Source organism: Bubalus bubalis, chromosome 16 (genome assembly GCF_019923935.1).
Source record: "Bubalus bubalis isolate 160015118507 breed Murrah chromosome 16, NDDB_SH_1, whole genome shotgun sequence".
Classification (NCBI taxonomy): domain Eukaryota; kingdom Metazoa; phylum Chordata; class Mammalia; order Artiodactyla; family Bovidae; genus Bubalus; species Bubalus bubalis.
Window position 1 is genome coordinate 53,242,534 of NC_059172.1, and position 23,599 is coordinate 53,266,132.

The window sequence follows — 23,599 nt, forward strand, 5'->3', positions numbered from 1 at the left end:
CCCACACTCGTGGGACCAGTCTCTCAAGTTCCCACTGTGCCCTGGAAAGAATAACCCTGGGAACAGGAGAGGCCAACTGTGCCGATTTCACAATGGGAGGGGGAGAGAAAACAACTCAGTTACCCGCCCGACCCACCCACCCAAAATCACTGCCTAAGCCAGCTGTTGAAGAGACAGGTGAGTTCTATGTGGTCTGGGCGGCGGGGCCATCCCCGACCCTCACCTCCGCAGTCCTTCTCGTCAGACCAGTCCCCGCAGTCGTTCTCCCGGTCGCATTTCCACCTGTTGGGGATGCAGTGCCCGTTCTCGCACTGGAACTGGAAGTAGCGGGAGCAGCTGGGGGCCTCGGTGGGGTTTTCTGGGGGATGAACCGCAGGGTGAGTTGTACGGCCTGCACGGCGTGAACACAGGCCTCCAAGGACCCACAGGCTCCTCACCCAAGCCCCAGGGCAGCCCGCGTGACCCTCCCAGAGGACAAGGCAGCTTCCCGGACCTGAGGGAGACCAAGAGCATATCCACAAACTGGACAAAACCTTGCCTCCCTGGACCCGAGGTCATATTCTCTGACCTATGCTTCTACATCTTGCAAATGACACCTGAGTGGGTTTTTTTTAATATTTATCCTTTTATTATTTTACTTATTTATGTGTCTGCACCAGGTCTTAGTTGCAGCACATGGGATCTTATAGTTCTAATCTTATGCAAACTCTTAGTTGAGGCATGTGGGACCTAGTTCCCTGACCAGGGATGGAACCTGGGCCCCCTGCATTGGGAGCAGAGTCTTAGCCACTGGACCACCAGGGAAGTCCTGATACCCAAGTATGAATTTTGATAGTCTACTGAAGGAATGACCTAACTGTTGATGATAACCCATTAGTAACAATGATTCCATCATGCTGTGACATCTGTAACATTTAGAGGGTGGGGGAAATATACTCCAAAATATTTACCATAACTCCTCTACCATATTCCTTATACACAATGTCAACTTCCTAACTGGAGAAAGAAAATAGAATAAATACACCCTAACCTCTGCTGGTGGAGAAGGAAATGGCAACCCACTCCAGTATTCTTGCCCAGAATATCCCACAGACAGAGGAGGCTGGTGGGCTACAGTCCATGGGGTTGCTAAGAGTTGGGCATGACTCAGTGACTAAACCAACCAACCAGTCTCTGCTAGGGGATAGGTTCTCACGTTAAGACTCAATTTGTTACATGCAGATTCAAGACCTGGAAGGAACTCTGGCTGAAGAAGATGACAAAGCCAAGCACCGTGTGACCTGGAGCCTGGGGTGCCCGGGGGCAGAGCTGAGGCCTCCTTACCACAGTTGGCTTCATCCGAGTCATCGCCACAGTCATCCATCCCATCACACTTCCAGATCAAACTGATGCACACTCCGTTCTGACACTGGAAGCTGAACTCGTCACACACCTTGTGGAACTCGGGGTCTCGGGCTAGGGAAGGAACCCCCACACATAAGTCCAGGTTACTTCCACACTGGAGAGCTCAACACGGCACTGTTGTTTGGAAACAAGAGGCAAGAACAAAGGCCCTCCACCAAGAGATGGCCCGGCTGGAGGATTCCTCAAAAGCAAGTCGAAGGCCTGGCCCCCGGCAACTCAGACTGCAACAACATCTGCAGATAACGTCTTTAAAGGGGTAATTAAGCTAACGTGAGGTCATTACATTAGGATAGAGCCCTAATCTAACAGGACTGGTGTTCTCATAAGGAGAGTAAGTGAAGACACAGACAGAGGATGGCCGTCTACAAGCCAAGGAGAGGCACCTTAGAGGAAACCAACCCTGCCGACACCTTAACCTCTGATCTGCAGCCCCCAGAACTGTTAGAGATTAAGCCCCTCTGGGCTGTGGTCCTCTGTTGGAGCAGACCGAGCAGACTGATGCAAGTCCCCACTATCATGCAGGCAGGGCAGTCTTGGGGACAGGGCTGTAGTCGTGAACGAGACAAGGACCTGCTCTTGGGCACACACAGAGCAGGCCAGCTGGAGAGGCAGGCCAAAAATAACTTCAGTGTGCAGAGTGGAGGTGAGTGGGGTACAGACACTGCAGCAAGGTGAGGGGGCCACTTCGGGGGCACAAGAAAGGCTGTGGGAGGAGGTGACGCATGGGCCAAGACCACTGTCAATCTTGATCCCGCCCCCCTTGAGCTGTGCACCAACGACTAACAAGCAAGCTTCTGAAGCAACCAAGGTGAGCCTTTCTTAGAAAACCCAAGTCTGGACCCTCAGTGGAGACCTGAAAACTGGATGGAGGCGTGTGCCCAGGGTGGCCCACCCCCAGTCTCTCCAGCGCCCCGACTCACAGCATCCTGCGAACTCCGGGTCCTCGTCGGAGCCGTCCCGGCACTGGATGATGCCGTCACACACCATGGACTGGAAGAGGCACTGCTGGCGGTTCTTACACACGAAGTCCATGAAGCGAGTACACAGGGGCTCTGAAAGGGACCAGCGAGGGGAAGGGGCCGTGAGCCCCTGGAGCTGGGGACCTCGTGGGCCACGGCAGGACACGCTCTGACCGGACGCGCATTCAGGAGGCGGGGGTAATGGACACCACCACCAACCACAAGCTTTGAGCAAACCCTGAGCTTCAGGACCTCGTTAAGCTCCCAGCACAACATGATGAGAGGTTTTACTGTCCTGTGTCCCAAACGAAGCACAGGGGACGGCAACATTATGTATTTTGCCAAGAGCACACGGCTGATGAGGGTGGAGCCAAAACTGAAGCCCAGGGCTGCCTGACACCACAGCCCACGATCTTAACCACTATCAACAGAACACTGACTCTCGAATATGGGGCCTGGCAAACCCCTTCTATGAAGGACCGATGTTACCCACTGAACTGTACCTGCCGCCAATTTATATGGTGAAGCCCTAATCTCCAATGTGACTGGATTTGGAGAAAGGGCAGTGCTTTTTTTAATTAATTTTTTTTTTTTGGCTGTGCCACATGCCATGTGGGATCTTAGTTCCCTGACCAGGGACTGAACCTATGCCTCTTGCATTGGCAGCACAGTCTTAACCACTGGACTTCCAAGGAAGCGCCCTGATAGAGCTTTAAAGAGGAGATCCAGGTTAAGGGAGGTAGATAAGGTTAAAAGGATCTATAGGAGCAGTGTCCTTCTAAGCAGCATCAGAGATGCAGGCAAGGAGGCCACGTGACGACATGGGAAGAAGGAGGCCTTTACGCCTGAACTGCCACACTAACTCATCCTTGGATCTCCAGCCTGCTTTTCCCAAGGATGAGCACCACTGACCCCAGACTACCTTTCTGGGTCCAAAGAAAACATGGCATACAGAGTCACCGTGCCTAAAACTGTTAGCCGAGTGATAATCAGCAACTAGCAAAACCAAAGGAGGAGGAGAAATAAGTGTCCAATTCCAGATCATTGGCCATTCGCAGGACATACTGCAGCTGAACAGTGATGATCGTAGACCATGACCTAATTCCACGGTCACCCTACGTGGCCCCCTGCTTCCTCTCCCTCACCCAAACCATGCTTCTCTGCCTCCACCCCCTCAGGGTCCTGGCCATGCAGGACCTGATGCAGGCAGGTACCAGGGGAGGAGAGGATTTATCCCGACGTGAGGACTCACCGCAGTGCTGTTCGTCCGAGCCGTCTGAGCAGTCGTGCAGACCGTCGCAGTGTTTGCTGGATGGGATGCAGGTGCCGTTTGGGCAGCGGAACCCATTGCACTTCTTCTCTGGAAAGTGGTTCAAGGAGCAGCAGAGTGAGGAGACAGGCAGACATTCACATCACCGTGGCATGGGTGTTTATACCCACGTGTGTGTCTCCCTATGGAGGGCTATCACAATTACAGATACACACACACTCTGACCCAGAAATGTAATCTACCCACATGAGTAATAATAAGCAACAAGCTTATTCACTGCAGCACTGTTTGTAACAGATTGAAAGCCACCTACGTATCCATCCGCAGGGGACTGTGAAATAAGCTACTGTACACAGGAACACCAGACTGGTAGAGAGAGACTGAAGAAGCACTCGGTGAACACATATCCTAGATTGACAGTTATCTGAAAAACCAAGGTACCCAACAACGTGCGTGGCATGCTGCATGTGTAAAAACAGGACAAGTACATGTCATATATTTAAATTTGCATGTATGCACAAAAGCATTCTGAAAGGATACACAGCAAGTGGGGAAACTGGCAGATGGGAGAAGAACATCTACTGTTCAATCTCCTTACACTTTTCCACTGTGAACCGTGTGAATGTGTCATCTACTCAAAACTTTTTTTATGAAAAGTAAAACGAAAGCACCAAGTGGATGGGAAAAAAGAGGACATAAACCCTGATTTTATAGACCCTGGGGTTTTTTAAGCTCTCTTACATCACTCAGCATTTTATTTCTTCAGAAATTCTAAACCAAAGCCCTATTGAAGAACCTTTACCCCATAAATGTTAAGAATCTTAGGTTCTGCACTTAGTGGAGAACTTTTAGTACTAGGTCATCCATTCTCCTGAACAGAAAGCAACTGCCAGACATTTGGCTTAAGAATCACTTCTAGTAGGTCAGTTGTAAACCCAACTCTTGGCAGAATAGTTTCAGGAGGATCAGGGATAAGGCAAGAAAATGTGTTTTAATCCTGTAAAAAGTCATCATCCCCAGGACAGTGTTCAAAGGACATCAAAACAGAAACAGTGAATGAGTGCCACGAGATGGGGAAGTCGATTTCGGCATGAGAGGGTTTTTCAAAAGTATAAAATTTAAATTGTACAAGACAAGTTACCACTCACTCAAGTCAAAAGGTAAAAATCAAGAGAGGCTTGGGGAAACATCCAATATGTTACTAACGGAGGAGATCCTTTTGGTATAATCACTTGGAAATAAAATCTGGAAACAACAAGAATCATGGAAATGGATCAGAACCTGCAACCCAGCACTTCCATATGGAGGGATAACCCCAGGAAGTAGTATCTCAAGAGAAAACTAAGCCCTCATTTCCAAGGACACGAACAGTTTTTACGACACATGACAGTGCAAAACGGACATCACCCCACCAGGGGGCGACCAAGTAAACTACGTCACAGCAATAATGCAAAGAGGATGGGCATCTGCCGTGAAAATGCTAACCACGGAAAAATACAGATGTCTGGAAACAACTTAACACTGTGCCATGAAGACAGCAGAACACAAAGCAGCATGCATACGACTGCAGTTCCACGAAAATTAGGGATGTAAGGTATGAAATAATAGAAAATGTGGATAGTGGTCTCTGCCCTTGGTTTCTAGCATAAGGCTCCTAATGAATAAATGTGCTCAGTCACTCCGTCGTGGCCGACTCTGTGGACCCAATGACGTAGCCTGTCAGGCTCCTCTGCCTATGGAATTTTCCAGGCAAGAATACTGGTATGGGTTGCCATTCCTTCTCCAGGGGTTCCTTGTGACCCAGGGATCGAGCCCACATCTGGTTGGTAGGTGGGTTTTTTACTGCTGAGCCACCGAGGAAGCACAGGATTAACATGTACACACTACTGTATATAACTAAAAAGGACCTACTGTATAGCACAAGAAATTATACTCAAAATTCTGGAATAACCAAAATGGAGAAAGAATCTGAAAAAGAATGCATATATGTATATGTATAACTGAATCAAGCTTCCCTGGTGGCTGAGTGGTAAAGAATACACCTTCCAAGCAGGAGACATGGGTTCAATCCCTGGGTTGGGAAGAACTCCTGGAGAATGGCAGCCCACTCCAGTGTTCTTGCCTGGAAAATCCCATGAACAGAGGAGCCTGATGGGCTACAGTCCATGGGGTTGAAAAGAGTTGGACACAACTTAGTGACTAAACAGCAGCAAAACAGAATCACTTTGCTGCACACCTAAAGCTAACACAGCACTGTAAATCAGCTATATTAAGTTGCTTCAGTCGTGTCCGACTCTGTGAGACTCCATGGACTGCGGCCTACCAGGCTCCCCCGTCCCTGGGAATTCTCCAGGCAAGAACACTGGAGTGGGTTGCCATTTCCTTCTCCAATGCGTGAAAGTGAAGTCGTTCAGTCGTGCCTGACTCTTAGCGACCCCATGGACTGCAGCCTACCAGGCTCCTCCGCCCATGGGATTTTCCAGGCAAGAGTACTGGAGTGGGGTGCCATTGCCTTCTCCGTAAATCAGCTATACTCCAATATAAAATATGTATTTAATTTGGTGTGAAAAAGCATTTTATATATTATGTTTGTGCGGCAGCTATTTTATGTTTAATTTCTACTAACCATCTCAGAGTCCTTCTTTAAATCAACTACACTGAAAAAGTTCTGGCTTATGCTGCTGCTGCTGCTGCTGCTAAGTCGCTTCAGTCATGTCCAACTCTGGGCAATCCCATAGACGGCAGCCCACCAGGCTCCGCCATCCCTGGGATTCTCCAGGCAAGAACACTGGAGTGGGTTGCCATTTCCTTCTCCAATGCATGCAAGTGAAAAGTGAAAGTGAAGTCGCTCAGTCGTGCCTGACTCTTAGCGACCCCATGGACTGCAGCCCACCAGGCTCCTCTGTCCATGGGATTTTCCAGGCAAGAGTACTGGAGTGGGGTGCCATTGCCCTCTCCGTCTGGCTTATGAGTGGTACCCATTTTCCCAAGGGACCATCACAGCAACCGCTCAGCCATAAAGTATGCCATTTATACAGAAACTGTTGGCTAACTTCTGGCAGAACACTGGTAATGTGACCCTGTTTAGTGTTCTGGGTGGGTTAGTGGGTTTCTCATTTCTTTTCTTGTTTGTATGGAGGCAACCTGCCTGCACAAGAATTAAAATTACAGGACTTGCTGGTGGCTCAGTGATAAAGAATCCCCCTGCCAATGCCGGGGACGCGGGTCTGATCCCTGGTCTGGGAGGATTCCTCGGAGCGACTAAGCCTGTGTGCACCACAACTACTCGAGTCCACGGGCAGCAGCTACGGAAACCCACACGCCTAAAGCCTGTGCTCCAGAAAACAAAAGAAGCCCTTGCAACGAGACGCCCATGCACCTCAATAAAGAGCAGCCCCTGCTCGCCACAACCAGAGAAAGCCTGTGCAAAGCAATCAAAGACCCAGTACAGCCAAAAATTAATAAATAAATAATAATAAATAATTAAAATCACATAGCCCAGACCTACACGTCGAACAGCAGTGCCACACAGCAAGGGCGAGCTCACTAGTGCGCACCAGGCACAGTGGGGACTCTGGTCCATCTCCTGGCCCATCCGTTGCCCCTCTTCCTGAACAGCAGACATGGGAGACGTGTGGGTTGGGGCCAAAGCACCTACACTTACCACAGTTGAGCGGATCCTCGTCAGAGCCGTCTTGGCAATCCATGTCACCATCACACGCCCAGCGCTGGGGGATGCAGTGCCCGTTTCGGCACTGGAAGTTGGAGGCCTCACAGGTGTGATAGATGGCTGCCAACGAAACAGGAGAGAAAAATGGTCAAGGCCTCCTTCACCTCCGCAGCCCCATCACCCTCAGCAGCTGACTACAAAGCAGGCGTGTTCTAACAGGTATGACAGGGGACTACCCTAAAGGCAGAATGCAGTCTCCTGAAGGGGCATCAGCTCGAGCCTCGGGGTTCACCAGTGTTACACAAGCACAGATGTACACGTTAAAAACTCAGTCAGTTTCACAGCAACCTATGAGGTCAGGACTATTCCCCATTTATAGATGAGAACGAGGTTTAGGACTCTCAGAAGGTCACCGAGAGCAACAAAGATAATGAAGTCATAGCACCAGGGCTGTCCAAGTCCAAAGCCTAGGCTTTCTCCAGTCCACCTGGCTACTTAATCTTCTCACTCCTCCAGATTCTGCTGGGACAAGAACAGGCCATGGGTGCTCAGGGCACTGGGTCCTAGGCCTGCTCCAGACACTGTAGGGACCTTGATGTCATCACCTGCACTGATATCTAAAGAGCCCTGTAGGTTGTGAAAGGGCCTGATTTTATAATTCTAAATGAACTGCCCAGTTTCCTAAGTGGAAAACCTCCAAAGAGCATAAAAGATGCATCTAAAATCACAAAGAAAGCAGGCCCAGAAATCTAGAATTCCTGAACTTTCTGGATAGCCAAGAGTGACATCTACCCGCTAATAACACATGGCATCCTCCACAATCATTAAAAGAAAAAAAAATTAAAACGCCAGGGAAATAGTCACTGTTATAATCGAACAGGCTCATTTGCATACAGGGGCTGAGGCCACCTGGAAGTCATTTAGAAAATGTCAAAACTTCAGAGACTATTTCAGATGCATAATATCTGCCTGCAACCCAAGCAACACTACTGGCCGCCTTCTCCATCAGATTTCCCTTCCCTCCTCTGATGCAGAGAGCAGTTTGTGTCTGTTCACTGCTGAATGCAAGCCAGGGCTGGCCTTGTTTGCAACCAGCATGAAATAACATAACCAAGACAGACGGGCTCTCTTGGTTGAACGGTGTGGACAGGGTGTCCTTGTGATAGGAGCAGGCAAAACAAACAAAAGTGGGTTGCTGAGTGCAAACCATAGTTACCTATTCAGCTGAGATGGTGGGTAAAACGTGACTCAAGGGTTGGGAAAATGGGCTTCCAATGCCGTCTAGAATTGCTACTGCATTTGAGGCTATTTTGGGCAATAGTCTGAAACACAAAGCCCCTGATTTTTCAAACCACTTTACAACAAAAGGTGGTCCATCGTCTGTTGCCTTCTCAAAGACCAATGCTATGTCCAGTCACATGCAAATAAATCTACAGGAAGTTTCAGTATTTACAATATTGGCAGTCAGGATCCATTAAATATCTTTTTAAAATATACTTATCTCTGATAAGAAAAATAAATGTGTCCCTGCATGTTAGATGAGCTTTGCCCCGGTAACAGCCATTGCCTGGAATACTTCTGATTTATTGGTTTTACAAATCTGATAGCCCTTTGAAAAATTCCTCATCAAAGCCCTGCTCGCTATCATAAAAGATACTGTCACCTAAACCACTGCCACGCTGAAATACTATTATTCAGCCTATGGATTACAATTGAAAACAATTTCAGAGTGCTAATGGAGTTTCCAAGTGGACAACGCTGAAGGGCATGTTTGACATCTCCAGATTCTATCACTGATGCTGAGCTGAGAAAGACTAATTAATTTGCACAATTTCATTCAAATGGCCAGGAAGGGCTGCAATGCTTAACACAGTCTCTTTTTCTGTCTTCTGAGTAACTTACTAGCTCTCTGACATTGAGTGTCTGATGAATGATATATGTTCAATTGATAATATTTAACTGTAAGGATGAAAGAGATGGACTTTAAAATAGACTAAAGAATTTGAGGCAGATAAAAAAGAATCCTTTGCATAGCAGGGTCCATCATGACTCTAAGAATAGAAAGGCTACTGAGGCAAATGATCATGAAATTAGAATATCAGAGTTTCTAATAAAGGCCACTATCCTACGGCTTACTCTTTGACATGAACACATCTCTCCTGACTCAGCAAGACCCTCTGTGATACCTGATCAAAAACATTAGCCAAATAAAAGTGGAGCAGAAGAGATGAGGTAATTACTGTGACAAGAAAAGCACTGCCTTATTATAAAGCACTGGACTCTTAGAAAATGAAGGAGGAAAAAAAATGCAAGTATCAACACAACTCGCATGATTAATAATGTAAAAAATAACACAGAGCATAAAGGACAGTCAAAAATAAAAGGCAAATCTGAAAAAAGAACCAAATGAAATTCTAGATATAAAAAATACAGTCATGGAAATAAAAACAGCTCAGTGGATGTGTGAAATAGGAGCTTAGATTCAGCTAAAAAGAGGACTGTTGAACTGGAAGAGAAATCTGAGGAAGTAACTCAGAGTCATAAGGAGACAGCAAATCTAAAGACCAAAGGCATAAATATCTGAATGAGAAAGTCCAGCGAATGGCTGAGAGCTGCTGCTAAAGACAAGAGAAGACAAAGTAGCAAATAGACACAGCAGAAAAGATAGTGGCTGCAGCTTCCGAGAACTGATGAAAAATGTAAATCCTCAGATTTTAGAAGGACAACAAACAGGATATAATTTCACGCCTAGGTAGGTGAAACTGAGTAACAAACAAAATATAAAAAAACCTAAAGGCAACTAGAGAGAAAAGAAGGTCAGTTATTATTGGAAAAGATAATCTGACAGGAGAATTGAAATCAACACAAAAGAGGCCAGAAAGAAATGGAATAATTCCACCAAAATACTTAGGGAAAATTACTACAAATCCAGAAAACCAGATGCATCAATTTCAGTGTTGAGAACGAAAGGAAGACATGGTTATATAAGCAAAAACTTTTAAGTTTACGACTCATAGACTCTGCTACGAACGCTGAAGGCTGAACACAGGCAGGAAGCAGTGAACACAGGAAGGTGAAGTGACAGGTAGGTAGGTACCTACAAACAAGTCTGGTTACTAACAGATAATAACGATGACTGACTTTAGGATTTTTTAAAATGTAAAATTAAACTATGAAGTATTTCACGGTTTTATTTTGGGGGGCGATGGGGGCCCTACCATGCAGCATGTGGGTTCCTAGTTCCCCGACTAGGGGTTGAGTCCGAGCTCCCTGCGTTGGAAAGGTGGAGTCTCAACCATTGGACCGACCGCCAGGGAAGTCCTCGTGTTTTAAAATACTAAATATATACTGAGTTTGTCAATATTGACATTATGGGCAGAGACTGGAATCAAGGCAGGTCCAGGAGAGGGGAAAGATATTAGGAATATGCATAAGATGTCTAGGGCAACAGTTAAAAGAACAGAAATGAAATGTTTAAGTTCCAAATCAATGTGAGGCGGGGGGTTGGGGGTGCAGAATAAAAGGCTCAATTCCATGGAAAGCAAAACAAGGGAGGGGAAGAGCCACAAAAAGGCCCAGTACAGACCATGCATGAGAGCTGAAGCCCACCAGAAGTCAGCAGGCCCTGACCCATTTCTTCGGCTCTACACGTGACTTAACTTACGAGGCCAGGAAACGAAGCTACCACACAGTGAGCGCACATACTACCTCCAACTAATCTACGGATGAAGATGGACAATCGCCTTTAAAAGGTTTGGAAGCACAGCCATTGGAACAAGGCTGCAGTGGCCGTGTAGGCACTCTACATTTCCCCACGCAGTCCTGCCAGAGGAAACCAGAGGTAAAACCAGGGTCAGTGACAAGCCTACCCACAGAAATGAAGTTGTTAATTCACTGTGGAAGACCAGCTCATGCAGCTGAAACACAAGTTTGACTAATGTGGTTGAGCTAATAATGTGTCCAGTCATCATGAAACTTACAAATGGAAATGCTCAGAGGCACCCCTCTAATTTATCAATCAATGATCCACCCAAACCAAAAGCTTCCAAACAGCCCTTGTGTGCTTACTGGGCTGATGGTGGTTCCTTCCGAGACCTTGTTTATCCCTCCTTCTGCGAGCCAGGCTTTCAAAGAAAGCAATGCCTGCAGTCTTTCCAGAAGCAGAGGGGCACACAACAAGACTGCCAGAGAGGACACAGGGATGGGGAGTTTACAAGGTGGGCAGGAATCTGGCAACATCACAGATCACAGTGTGATATATTTGGCCTTTGAGTAGGTCCATTTATTCCTTAAAGCCACATAAGGGCACCTCTAAAATAAAACAGAGTATTACAGTTGTGTCAAATTACCCAATCAACAAAGGTTCTCTGAACTGGGCCTTGGGAGAAAAGGAGTAAAAGATCATTTCTGTCCTTCACAAACCAAATCTAAACCAAAGCAGACCACAAGGGTGGGATATAATAGCAGATCTACTTTTTCCTTTTTTGCTTTTAGAAATTAGGAAGCATGCTCTGAGATCCCGGCTGCTGGACAGTGTAGGAACTGCCAGGATACTGCTGGGGTCAGGACAATTAAGATATGGGAATGAGGGACTTCCCTGGTGGGCCAGAGATTAGGACTTTGCCTTCCAATATAGTGGGTGCAGGTTTGATCCCTGGTCAGGGAGCTAGGATCCCATGTGGCCAAAAAACCAAAACATGGGACAGAAACAGTGTTGTAGCAGATTTAATAAAGACTTTAAAAAAAGGTCCACAACAACAACAAAAAATCTTAAAAAAAAAAAAAAAGAATGAAAAGTGATTTAATTCACAAGCATGAAGATCCATTAACAATAGATGGCAAAAGGAAGCCTGAAATACCAGCTCCGCCCTCACTTGCCACAAAAGGGCGAAAGGAAACATCGTTATCCCCATCACTGGAGGGATTTAAGGTAGAATCGAGCAACAATTTCTAAAGGAGGGGGCAGAGAAAATTTACTCATCAGCTAGTAGGATTTGTTTTTCCACCTCTGCAACTGCCCCAACTCCTTGCTCTCCCCGACTCCATCAAAACGTACATGCCCTTGTTTGTTCATTCATTCACTCATTCACAAAAAATAGTGGCATGAACATGAGTTAACCTTACACCAGCAGAAGAATTAGAATCTTAGACCACTCAGCCTTCTTCTCATCATCTCCTGCTGTTTCCAACTTTATGTTTAATGAAATCTTAACCCAAACAGGTGCAAGCACAACTTAAGTTTTCAATGTTTAGGGAACATCTTGATGCTCCATTCCAAAACATGAGCTAGCGCACTGCTGCTCAGTGTATGGTCCCCAGACCAAGGGCCAGCCTGTAAACTCTTTGCTACTCTTCCTAGGAAAATAAACTGGAGCCAAAATGTAAAACAACTGTATCACTCGTGACATTGCTCAGTTAATATTCTTCATAGCAAGACTATCTCAATGAAGGAAGCAAAGAGCTGGTAACATTTTGGCACAAGGGGATCACAGGCCAGCTCTTAGTTTCTAAGGTCCATTTCTTAGAGCCTTGATTCTGCAAGGGCGGTAAGGCTACCCACTAGATGAACGGGTTACGTGCAGCTCAGGGAGTCCAGGAGATACTGACCGGTGCAGTTGGCTTCATCAGACCAGTCCCTGCAGTCGTTGTCCCCATCGCACACCCAGGAGGGGCGGATGCACATGCCAGAGCTGCAGCTGTATTCGTCGCCCCGACACTGGTGCATTTCTGCAGGTGAGACCACACACAAGCATGTGAGCGCAAAAGCTTGCTCAGAATTCTTTCTCTGATGTCAGGGCTCCTGGTAGTTAGAGATGCACCCAATATCCCCATCATCACTGATGATCCAGAATGCACAGAGGAAGACTTAAACCGGGGATGGAAAATCATGAGGAATGGTGCCCAGGTATAGTTGGCCGTCTGGACCTGTAGGTTTTTGCATCCATGGATTAAACCAACCATGCACTGTATATTTCCAAGGTAGCTGAGTGATAAAGAATCCACCTGCCCAACAGGAGACTCACGTTCAGCCCCTGGATTGGGAAGATGCCCTGGAGTCGGAAATGGCAACCCACTCCAGTATTCTTGCCGGGAAAATCCCATGGACAGAGAAGCCTGGCAGGGACAGTCCATGAGGCCACAAAGAGTCAGACTCGATCTAGTGACTACACAACAAACAACAGCATCGGATACTACGTTTATGATCCACGGCTGGTGAATCTGGGGATGCAGAGTCCGTGGACGTGGAGGGCCTTGCGCATCCATGGATTTCGGAACCTACAGTGGGTCCTGGCACTGATGCCCTGTGGATACCCACGGACAACTGCAATGTGAGTGGGGCACAGGTGTGCTAAGATCCTGACACCTCACACTCAAGGCCTCTAGGCCACAAAGGTATTGTCCATTTATCTTGGTACACTTTACAAATATTTTCTATGCTTCCCTTGATGGGCAGAAGGTTGGGGAAGCAATGCTCTGGTTGCCCAGAAAGCCACAATTTCAGAAGACTTCTAGAGACAGAGCCTGTGGTTTCAGAAAAGGAGTGATGAGAACCTTGAAAGTGCAGATCAGTGTGAGGTGCTCAGCAAGATCAGTGCTGAGCTCTCTGAACGGAGAGGCTGGGGACTTTCCACGGACAGAGCTCCAGGGATGCTGGCCGCTGGGCTGTCTCAGGGAGGGTGGGGGCTGGAGGCAAATGAACCCGGGTAGCCTGACCAAGACAGGAAACGCAGCTCTACTGGCAGAATCGTACTTAGACCCTGGGGACAGCAGCCACACAGGACGTTCCCATGGAACTGTAAAGAGTCCAGGAAAACAGGAGGAGCCAAGACGACTGGGGTCCCAGCGTGGCGGCCTCAGTGAGAGAGGCTGATGATGAACTGGGGAAGCAGGTATTCAAGAGGACACAGTCTGGAGACTCTCAGAGAGGACCTAGATCTGAGGAGGGGACTACCTGAGACCCCAAGGTGGATTCAGGATGCACCAGCATGAACAGGCCACAAGCAGAGACTCTGAGGGACAGACACTGTTTAATGGTCAAATGTGTGTCCAGTGATGGGCTGAGAGGACCCTGATAAATGGGTGAGCACATGGTGATTCCTCCTTGAGAGAGCAACGCCGGCCACACAGCTGGGCCCTCTGAGTGCAGACGGGACAAGGGAAGGATGAAGGGAAGAGTGTGAACCCCAAGGACTGTTTCCTGGAACTTTGTGTTTTACAAAAATGAAGGAAAACAATGTAACTACCCCCCGAAAAAAACTGCTCTGAGGGTTCCCCTTATCTCAGTCCCAGTGAGTCAAACCCCTGCCCGTAGTGACTCGGGCCCCATCTGGAAGCACAGGCCAAGCTGGACCGGACCTGCCCCTGTGGACAGACAGGGCCCCCACGGGGCCTCGCTGACCCTTCACAGTGGTGGGGTCAGCATCTGGGCCCAGGCTGACTCCCCTCCAGGCTGGGGCACTCTTCCCTCCCACAGTAATCAGCAGCTACGGGCTTGGCACCAGAGCCCGTCAACTAAGACAGGCCTCCTGCAACGGATAGGAGAGGATTATAAAATAAGAATTCCAATTCCCTTTTCTGACACAAACTAACAGTAACCCCCTGAACAAGCCCCCTGACCTCTGTGGACCTCCGCTGTTTCACCTGGAAATCAAAGGACTGAAGTAGAGAATCCCACCACTGCTTCAGTTCCAACACACTATTTTCCTAAATAAAAATTTCCATCCAGAAAACAGGTGCTCAAATAATGTTTGTGCCATCTGCTGACTTCTAACAGGGTTTCCTGAATTACATGAGTTTTTAAAAAAAAGGATTTACAAAGGTAAAGCTCTGGGTCTACAAGAGGCTCATCTCACAGCCACCCAGAAATGTGGGCTAAGGTTGTACAGCCGTTACTAAACGCCTGGATTCATTTAGGAATCTTGCCTAGTCTTACACGCATGTGCACAGCAGCACTGCAGAGTGAAGGACGTTCTATCCCCTTATGAATGAATCACTCCTACCATGTGTATGGAGCTGGCCGTGCAGCTGACGTCCCAAATCCCACAATGGTGTTCAGAAACCCTCCCTTTCCAACCCTCCCCGTGGGCGAGAGCGCGGCCCCTTCTGAGCGTCACGCCCCCTCTCTTACCACAGTGACTTTCATCGCTATTGTCGCCGCAGTCATCCTCAAGGTCACACTTGTAGGAGAGAGGGATACAGGTCCCAGACTCATGGCAGCGGAACTGGGTGTCCAGATCACAGACGGTGGTTGCTAAGATGCGAAAGAGAGACAACAGGCTCAGTAGATCCAATCAGCTCCCCCAGACATCCCAGTGGAAAGTGAAGGAAGCAGGTTTTCATTGTAATATCAATTTCAACAACAGAATTGAAACCTCAATGTACAGAAAAACTTAACTGCGTGATAGCCTGAAATTTACAGCCAAGGGACATAAAGGCCTGTCCTTTCATGGACGGCTTCCAGATGCCAACGGGGCTGGGCAACGTGAGAAGCCGTCATCTAACTAGGAGATGGTGTGATGCGCTAGATAAGCCCCTAGGACCACCCCCACAGATGTGATGGTGTCTTTCTAAATAACTAGCAGATATACCATTATCCGGAAAACTACCATTAGGAGGCCCACCTTCGCCCACAAAGCTGGCCCCTCACCATACAGATGACAGAGAGAGAGGGTGGAGAGAAAGTCCTACAGCAGGAACAGGGGCCCTGCAGTCAGGCAGGACCGGTTTTAAATCTTGGTTCTATTTCTTCCTTCAGAAATTAATCTTAACCTCCCTGAGCCTCAGTTTCCTCCACAGGAAAAGGAAGATAAGGTAATGTGAGCAGGTGCTTGTGATGACAAACACAATGATGAGAGACAGGGATTGATTCTACCACCCACAATTCACTCTACCCAACCCCTCTGGGCCTCCGTTCCCGCTACTGTGAAATGGAGACAATACCTACCCTCCTGGCATCATTATGAAAGTCAATGAGGAAACAACTCTGGGACCAGCACCCATCATTAGGACGAAGTACTATGGGCTCTGAACAAATGCAACTTCTTTTCCCGTCCATCCTCAGGCCCTTCTGCTCAGAATGTGAACATAATTGCTCCCTCTTCTCAATAGAAATGATCCAGGTTTAGGCATAAGCCATAGAACCCTGCAGAAAAGGCTTCAGGAAAGAAGGCTGCTCCAGGAATAGAACAGAATCCTGCAAAGAAAGTGGGGGGGGTGCGGGTGCCAGGAAGTGAGAAGCGAGTGGCAACCCCACAATCAGACGTCCCTGGCTGCTCTTATTTGAGGCTCCATTTCTTCTCCATAATTGAGCTCGTGGTGGGAGGCAGGGGATGAATGCAAAAATGACAAGACTGCAGGGGATTTACGTCAAAACCCCCAGTGCCTGACAACCACCCAGGGCAGGAGCCTGCCGAAGAGGAAAGGGGATCTGTCAACAGAATCCCTCCCACACCTGCCTCTGTCTCCACGCCTCTTCTCTTCCCTGGCAGCTGACGGGAGTGGGGGGCCTCGCTTAACTTCCAGACAGCGCTGCCCAGCCATGGCCTGACCCCTCCTGTAGCCCTGCCTGGACCAGCATGCCCCTTGCCTCCTCCTCTCCCCTCCTCCTTGATGACAGAGACCCTCAGGAAGGCTCAGATGAGCACCTCTCTCCTGCTCCACATTTCATCCCCTGCATCCCTCACCTCCACATCTGACTAGTCGGGACCCGAGCACATGGAATCATGAGAAAGCAGAGCAGGACTGATGCTTTCAAACTGTGGTGCTAGGAAGACTCTTGAGAGTCACTTGGACTGCAAGGAGATCAAACTAGTCCATCCTAAAGGGAATCAACTCCGAATATTCATTGGAAGGACTGATGCTGATGCTGAAGCTCCAATACTTTGGCCGCCTGATGCCAACAGCCGATTTACTGGAAAAGACCCCGATGCTGGGAAAAATTGAGGATAAATGGAGAAGGGGACGAGAGAGGACAAGATGGTTGGATGGTATCACTGACTCAATGGACATGACTTTGAGCAAACTCCAGGAGATAGTGAAGGACAGGAAGGCCTGGGGTGCTGCAGCCCATGGGGCTGCAAAGAGTCCAACATGACTGAGTGACTGAACAACACAAGAGCAGAAAGCAAGTCTCAGGGTCTTGAGAGGGTCAATTACAGCTAACATTTGCACCAAACCAGGAGGAGGGCAGAGCTGGCTGCAAAATTCAGCCCTAGGAGAAGCTTAAACTCTTCAGATAAACCTGTGAGCTCAGGCACTGGTGGGGAGGAGATTGAGGGAAACTTCCTAGCAAAACACTGAACCAACATGAGAGCCCACCATGTACATCTAGTAGAAACCAAAGCCCAGGGACCCAAAGAGGAACCCTTCGCCAATGGACATGAGGCCATTCAATTTATAGCTCTCTGCTTCCACTATGTCTCATCATGTCTGGTCAATTTTCTTGCAACGTGTTAATTCTAAGACACGTCTCCTTGCCCACCCTGTTCTGTAACAAACTCCTTTCCAGCATCTGCTCTAACGATGTTAATATTAACTAATGTTTTCAAGGAGCTTTGGCTATTTCCTCACAAATATCACACCTTCCTGAGACCCTGGTCAGTAGAGGAGGTTTGATCAATGCCCCTTCTGCAGAAAAGAATACACAGAGAGGCTACCGCTCTCTAAATTAATTAGATTTTTATCTAATACTCCTCTCCCTGGGGATGAAAGGCAGCCTCGGAAGCCAAGGAAAAATGATTAAGGAAGGTTTGGTAATAACCTCCTATTGCTAGAAAAGGCAATTCAAGGGATTGCAGGGCCCAGGTGAGCTGAACAAGTTGACTGCTTCTAAAGTGGCTTTCTGGAAGGAGCTGCGTGGGAACTGGCCCAGGCTCTGCAGATAGCTGGCGAAATAACATCCACCAGGGGCAAGGGCTACAAGATAGGACCCAGCCATTAATCTATGCTTACAACACAAAATGGTAAATGAGCTCATGGATTTCCAAAAGCAAAATATTTAAAAGAGAAGGCTTCAGACGGGTGTCTGGCTTCCCTGCTCTGGCCTTTCTCCCATCTCATTCATTCTGCCCACATCTTATCTTTCCAAAGGCAAAGTCTAAGCCTGTCATTTCAAGGGTTGCAAACTGCTCTTCATAAAATTCAAAGGTCTCATGCACCCGTTCACCCTCCTACTTGCCCCCACTGCTCCCACTTGAGTTCTTCATGACCCATGCCACCTTTGTGCCCACACCACGCACACAACAACCTCAGGACTTTCGTCCATGTGAACACCTTGCCTGGAACTTTCCTCCCTGCAATTCTGCTTGGCTCCCCTCTGCCAGCTTTTCCTAAGACCCTCCCAAGGTCTGACCTGGGTGCCATTCTTAAGGCTCGTTAAGGCTTGTGGCACTGCCCCATTACAGGGCCCACAGCTCACATGTGCTTGGTTGGTTACTTCTCTGACCACCCTCTACAGACTATAAACTCTTGTGCCCACTTTAATCACCAGTTTGTCTCCAAACCCAGTACAGAGCCTGGAACACCAGGGTCCTCAATATACACCTGTTGAGTGAACAGGTCAACACGTTACTGACTGACTCCTCCTTAGGAGATGATGTCAAAGCCACTAAAAATTAACTGAAGGAAAGACAGCCAAACCTGCAGTAAACAGAGTACCCACTATAAGTAGTTATTTGTTTGTCCTAAATGCTGCTAAACAGAATCACATACTTTAACAGTTAGACCTTAGAAATTACATATTCCAAAGACAACACTTAAATGCACACAAACCAACATTCCCACATCACAGGCCAAACCTGGCATCACTACTCAGTTTGAACAACTTCTCCTGAGCCTGGCAGGCAGCTGGCCTCCCCTAATTGGAGATAACAAGGGAAAACTTGTTCCCCATCCCTGAAAAGGCTGAACATTGAATTTAAATTCAAGGGCTATCACTTGGTCACCTGTTTCAGGTCACCAACTCTATCTCTGGGAAAGGGCCACAGTCAGAGCCCAGACTGCCTATCTCCCAAACCAGCTCAGTTTCAACCATGCAATGCTTATTTGTAAATCTCTTCTAATGAGTACCTAGCTTACTTACGTGGCTTTGCTTTTAAATAATAATATATATATATATAATGTGCTCACGTGCATGCTCACTCCTTCACTTGTGTCTGACTCTTTTGCAACCCCATGGACTGTAGCCCACCAAGGCTCCTCGTGCATGGGATTTCCCAAGCAAGAATACTGGAGTGGGTTGCCATTTCCTCCTCCAGAGAATCTTCCCAACTCAAGCACTAAATCCGTGTCTCCTGCATTGGCGGGCGGATTCTTGGGAAGTGCATATATGTAATAGGGTATGGAGCATGTTTTCTCTAGCCACTTAAATGGGCATCACTGATCAAGGGGGCCCTAGACTCCAGGCCCTGCCCAGGAGGTGCTGATTGTACCAGGAAATGCCTATCCTCCCAAAAACTCTGCCAAGTGGGGACTCACGGCAGTTTCTCTCGTCGCTCATGTCTCCGCAGTCATTGTCAAAATCACACCACCAGATGCTGTTGATACACTTCCCGTTGCTGCACCGATACTGGTTGCGGAGACAGGTGTTCTCTGGCCATGGAGGGAGGCAGAGGAGAAAACGAAACCAGTATCATTCTTCCTGCTGGACCATAAGACTTTCTGTTCTGAGTTTCCCTTCATCTTCCTCAAATAACATGCCTCAGACAGCAAAGGGGAAGTGGGATGCTTTGCACAGGTGCCCGCAGGGAAACCAGCATCCAAGGAGACCTCCTTCTCTCCTCTTTTAATTAAAATTGAAGGAGGAGAGGCCTCTAGGAGCAGCAGAGGGGGTTACAATGATGAAAAAGGAGAGTGATGATATCAGGTGGATCTAGCGGGTAGAGACGTATAAACACTATAAAATATTAATTCCAGGGGCTTTCTTGGCCATTCAGTGGCTAACACTTTGCACTTCCAGTGGTTAATACTTTGCACGGGGTGTGGGTTCAATCCCTAGTCTATGATCCCACATGCCGTAGCCAATAAGGGGAAAAGAAAAAAAAAAAAACAACAACTAACTCCACAAGGAATTCCTTAAGGGACTGTGTAGCCACAGAAAAGAAGTGAAGTGAAAGTTGCTCAGTCATGTCTGACTCTTTGTGACCCCATGGACATCCATGGAATTCTCTAGGCCAGAATACTGGAGTGGGTAGCCCTTCCCTTAGGGGATCTTCCCAACCCAGGGATTGAACCGAGGTCTTCTGCATTCCAGGCAAATTCTTTACCAGCTGAGCCACAAGGGAAGCCTGTGTAGCCATTATCCAAACATCCATATTCAGTATATCTATACCTATACAGTGAAGTCGCTCAGTCGTGCCCAACTCTTTGTAACCCCATGGACAGTAGCCTGCACCAAACTCCTCTGTCCATGGGGCTTTCTAGGCAAGAGTACTGGAGTGGGTTGCCGTTTCCTTCTCCAGGGAATCTTCCCGACCCAGAGATCGAACCCAGGTCTCCCACATTGTAGACAGACACTTTACCGTCTGAGCCACCAGGGAAGACTACCAGAGGAGCCTGGTAGGCTACAGTCCACAGGTTCGCAGAGTCGGACACGACTGAGCGACTTCACTATCACTATGCCTATATAGTTTATCTATATAGTTTATCTATACCTAAATAGTGTATCTATACCTATTCAGTTTATCTATACCTATAAGGTTTACATACACATGTTCAGTATATCTATACCTATAGTTTATAGTTTATACATGGTCATATATGTTCATGTGTGTTCGATTTAACAACCAGGAGGATTATGGAGATTTGCTTTACATATTTTTGAGGATTTTTTCCTACCCCATGACTCCTTCAAAGTGAGCAGTCATAATTCCTCAAACAGACAAAAAAAAAAAGTGCACCGTTTAGTCAACTGGGTTAAGAACACGTGATGACTAGCCTCCTGTCTGGATTAAGTAAAGGCTTTCTGACAGGGATACAGAAAGGCCCTTTTCTCCTCCTCCTGGAATTCAGTGTTAACCCCATTTCTTTCCAAACAACTTTAAGATGATGACCAGAGCCTGAAAGAGTGCCCCTGTGTCTTAGACAAAAAAGCTCATCTTTTTTCCATCTGTATTTTTTAAGAGGGCCCAGAAGGCCACTTTGCAGTTTTTGCTTCCCTGGACTCAAAGGATGCTGTGAGAGGGGAAGTTATGATTACAAAGCAAATATAAGCTTGAGAATAAGGAAAGGTAGGAATCCAGGCCATGTTCATCAACAGGATACTTTGTGGCAAGGGCCCTCCAGGGGCTCACCTCCCCAAAAGAAATGTGAGGCTGGGGACTGGGGAAGTGGTAAAAGGAAAAACTAGACAGGAAAGAAAGACGTAACAGGTTTTCAAGGTGACATGTTAGAATTTGTGTGTTCAGATTCCAAGGGGGAGTGGGGTGAGGCTGCTGCAGACCTCTGGCTGTGGTCAGAAAGTTCTGATGTTTCTAGGCTGGGCGGGGGCAGGGGGACTGCTGGATGAGATGAGGTGAGCTCTGCAGGAGTTCTTTGCTGAAGTCAGGGTGGGCCAACTGTACCCTGCACACTTAGAGAAGCAGGAGGAGCTGGGGATGATTGGTGTGGGGTGGATGAGGAGAGGAAGAGGCAGAAAAAAAAAAGAAAGGTGCACTCACAGGAAGGTCTGCATCCCCCGACACTTAACCCAAAAGCAACTCATCTTTAAAAGAACAGTGTGGGCCTCTTCTGGATGAGGACTGAGGGACCACGGGCCTTGGAAGGTGAACTAGGATGCCCATGTCTAGAGGGTTTATTGTCTACCTTGGGCGTTGTCAAAAACCCCAAACGCGAGTGCATCAAGGACACATCAAAGGGGGAAGCTGGGCAGAAAAGGAAGAAGGAGACACACCTTCTTTGACACACGTGTGGTTCTTCTGCTGGTAGCCAGGAGGGCACTCGCACATCAGGTCCCCGGACGGGAGGACACTGCTGGACACACCGTCTGGACACCTGCAGCTCCTGCTGCCGTCTGCCTTGGGCAGGCACAGCAGGCTGCAAGGCCGGGATGCACAGGCATTGCTTCCTGGAGAGGAGACAGGCGGCAGCGGCCGGGTTAGCAGACACCAGGGGGCGCCAAACGCAGGCCTGAGACCCAGGGACTCGCCCTTTTACAGACTCATGGACCCCACGATAAGCAGCTCAGGAAGAGAAAGGTGCAGTGGCGAGTGTGAGCGGGGCCCAGCTGGATCGGATGGTCCCGAAACCAAGCCCACCTGGAATCTAGATGGAGGATGATGAGACACCACAAGGTAGGCGGGGAGCTGCAGCGGGGAGGAGGGTCGTCGCCCGGGGGTGTCTCAGGGGATGCAAGGCAAAAACCTGTGCCAGTCAGAGGCAGGCAGGTAAGATCAGTCTGCAGCATCAGGAGGATGAAGCCGACTTAGGAAGAGAAGAAAGGATGACACGGGTACCCGGGGTGCGGGGGTTGTGGGGCTCGGCCAGGCCCGGCCCCAGTCCCCATCAACACACCTGTGCCTCCTCTCTTGGGTTCCTTCCCATCTCCCTTCATTCTTTCCATAGCACTTTTAGCTTGAGTGGTTTTCTGTGCCTTGTGACCCAAAAGCCCTTAACTAGAACGAACATACACCCAAGTACCTGCAGGCCCCAGACAAAAATCCAAGTCTGCTTCCTTAATCCCTTTGTGCTATCAGAGCATAGCCGCTGAGCTCAGTAAGGAACCGACCAGATACCCATTAGGCAATAAATCCATGGGCAATGGGCCCACATAAGGACCAGCTAATGTTGATCTAGTCCACTATTTCCAATCTTTTCTGTGGTTCAGCTTCCCAAAAAGAATGCCAGCTAGAGTCCATACGATCCTTCACTGCACTCTCAAGAGAGAACTTTTGTGGATGCACAGCGACGGAGGTGTTTTCTATCCCCAGCATCCTTCTGGGAAGGAGACAGAGGAGCCATAACAGAGGAAACCATTTCCCAACAGCTGAAAACGTGATACAATGATCAAGCAATGTGAAAATCATGAAATGTGTGTTTTTCTTTTTGCCTGTGACTACTCATAATCAAAACTAAATAGGGGCTTCCCTGGTGGCTCAGTAGTTAAGAATCCACCAGGGCTCGATCCCTGATCCAGGAAGATCCCACATGCTGCGGAGCAACTAAGCCCATGTGCCACAACTACTTCAGCCCACGTGCCTAGAGCCCGCGCCCCTCAACAAGAGAAGCCACCTCGATGAGAAGCCCGCTCGCCACAACTAGAGAATGGCTCCCGCTCGCCACAACTAGAGAAAAGTCCAGGAA

At 48.1% G+C, this 23,599-nt stretch overlaps 1 protein-coding gene across 6 annotated transcripts in view; it reads right to left on the bottom strand.

Moving 5' to 3' along the window:
* The window catches only part of SORL1 (sortilin related receptor 1), a 168,934-nt gene that overhangs the window by 38,400 nt on the left and 106,935 nt on the right, over positions 1–23,599 (bottom strand). For all 6 annotated transcript variants that reach the window (XM_044929604.2, XM_044929601.2, XM_006044879.4 and 3 more), the window contains 9 exons: positions 22,191–22,364; positions 19,778–19,891; positions 15,432–15,554; positions 12,911–13,030; positions 7,298–7,423; positions 3,616–3,723; positions 2,325–2,456; positions 1,324–1,455; positions 224–358 (listed from right to left, as the gene is read on the bottom strand). In XM_044929604.2, coding sequence (XP_044785539.2) covers positions 224–358; positions 1,324–1,455; positions 2,325–2,456; positions 3,616–3,723; positions 7,298–7,423; positions 12,911–13,030; positions 15,432–15,554; positions 19,778–19,891; positions 22,191–22,364 — 1,164 coding nt within the window. The remainder of the gene's footprint in view (positions 1–223; positions 359–1,323; positions 1,456–2,324; positions 2,457–3,615; positions 3,724–7,297; positions 7,424–12,910; positions 13,031–15,431; positions 15,555–19,777; positions 19,892–22,190; positions 22,365–23,599) is intronic.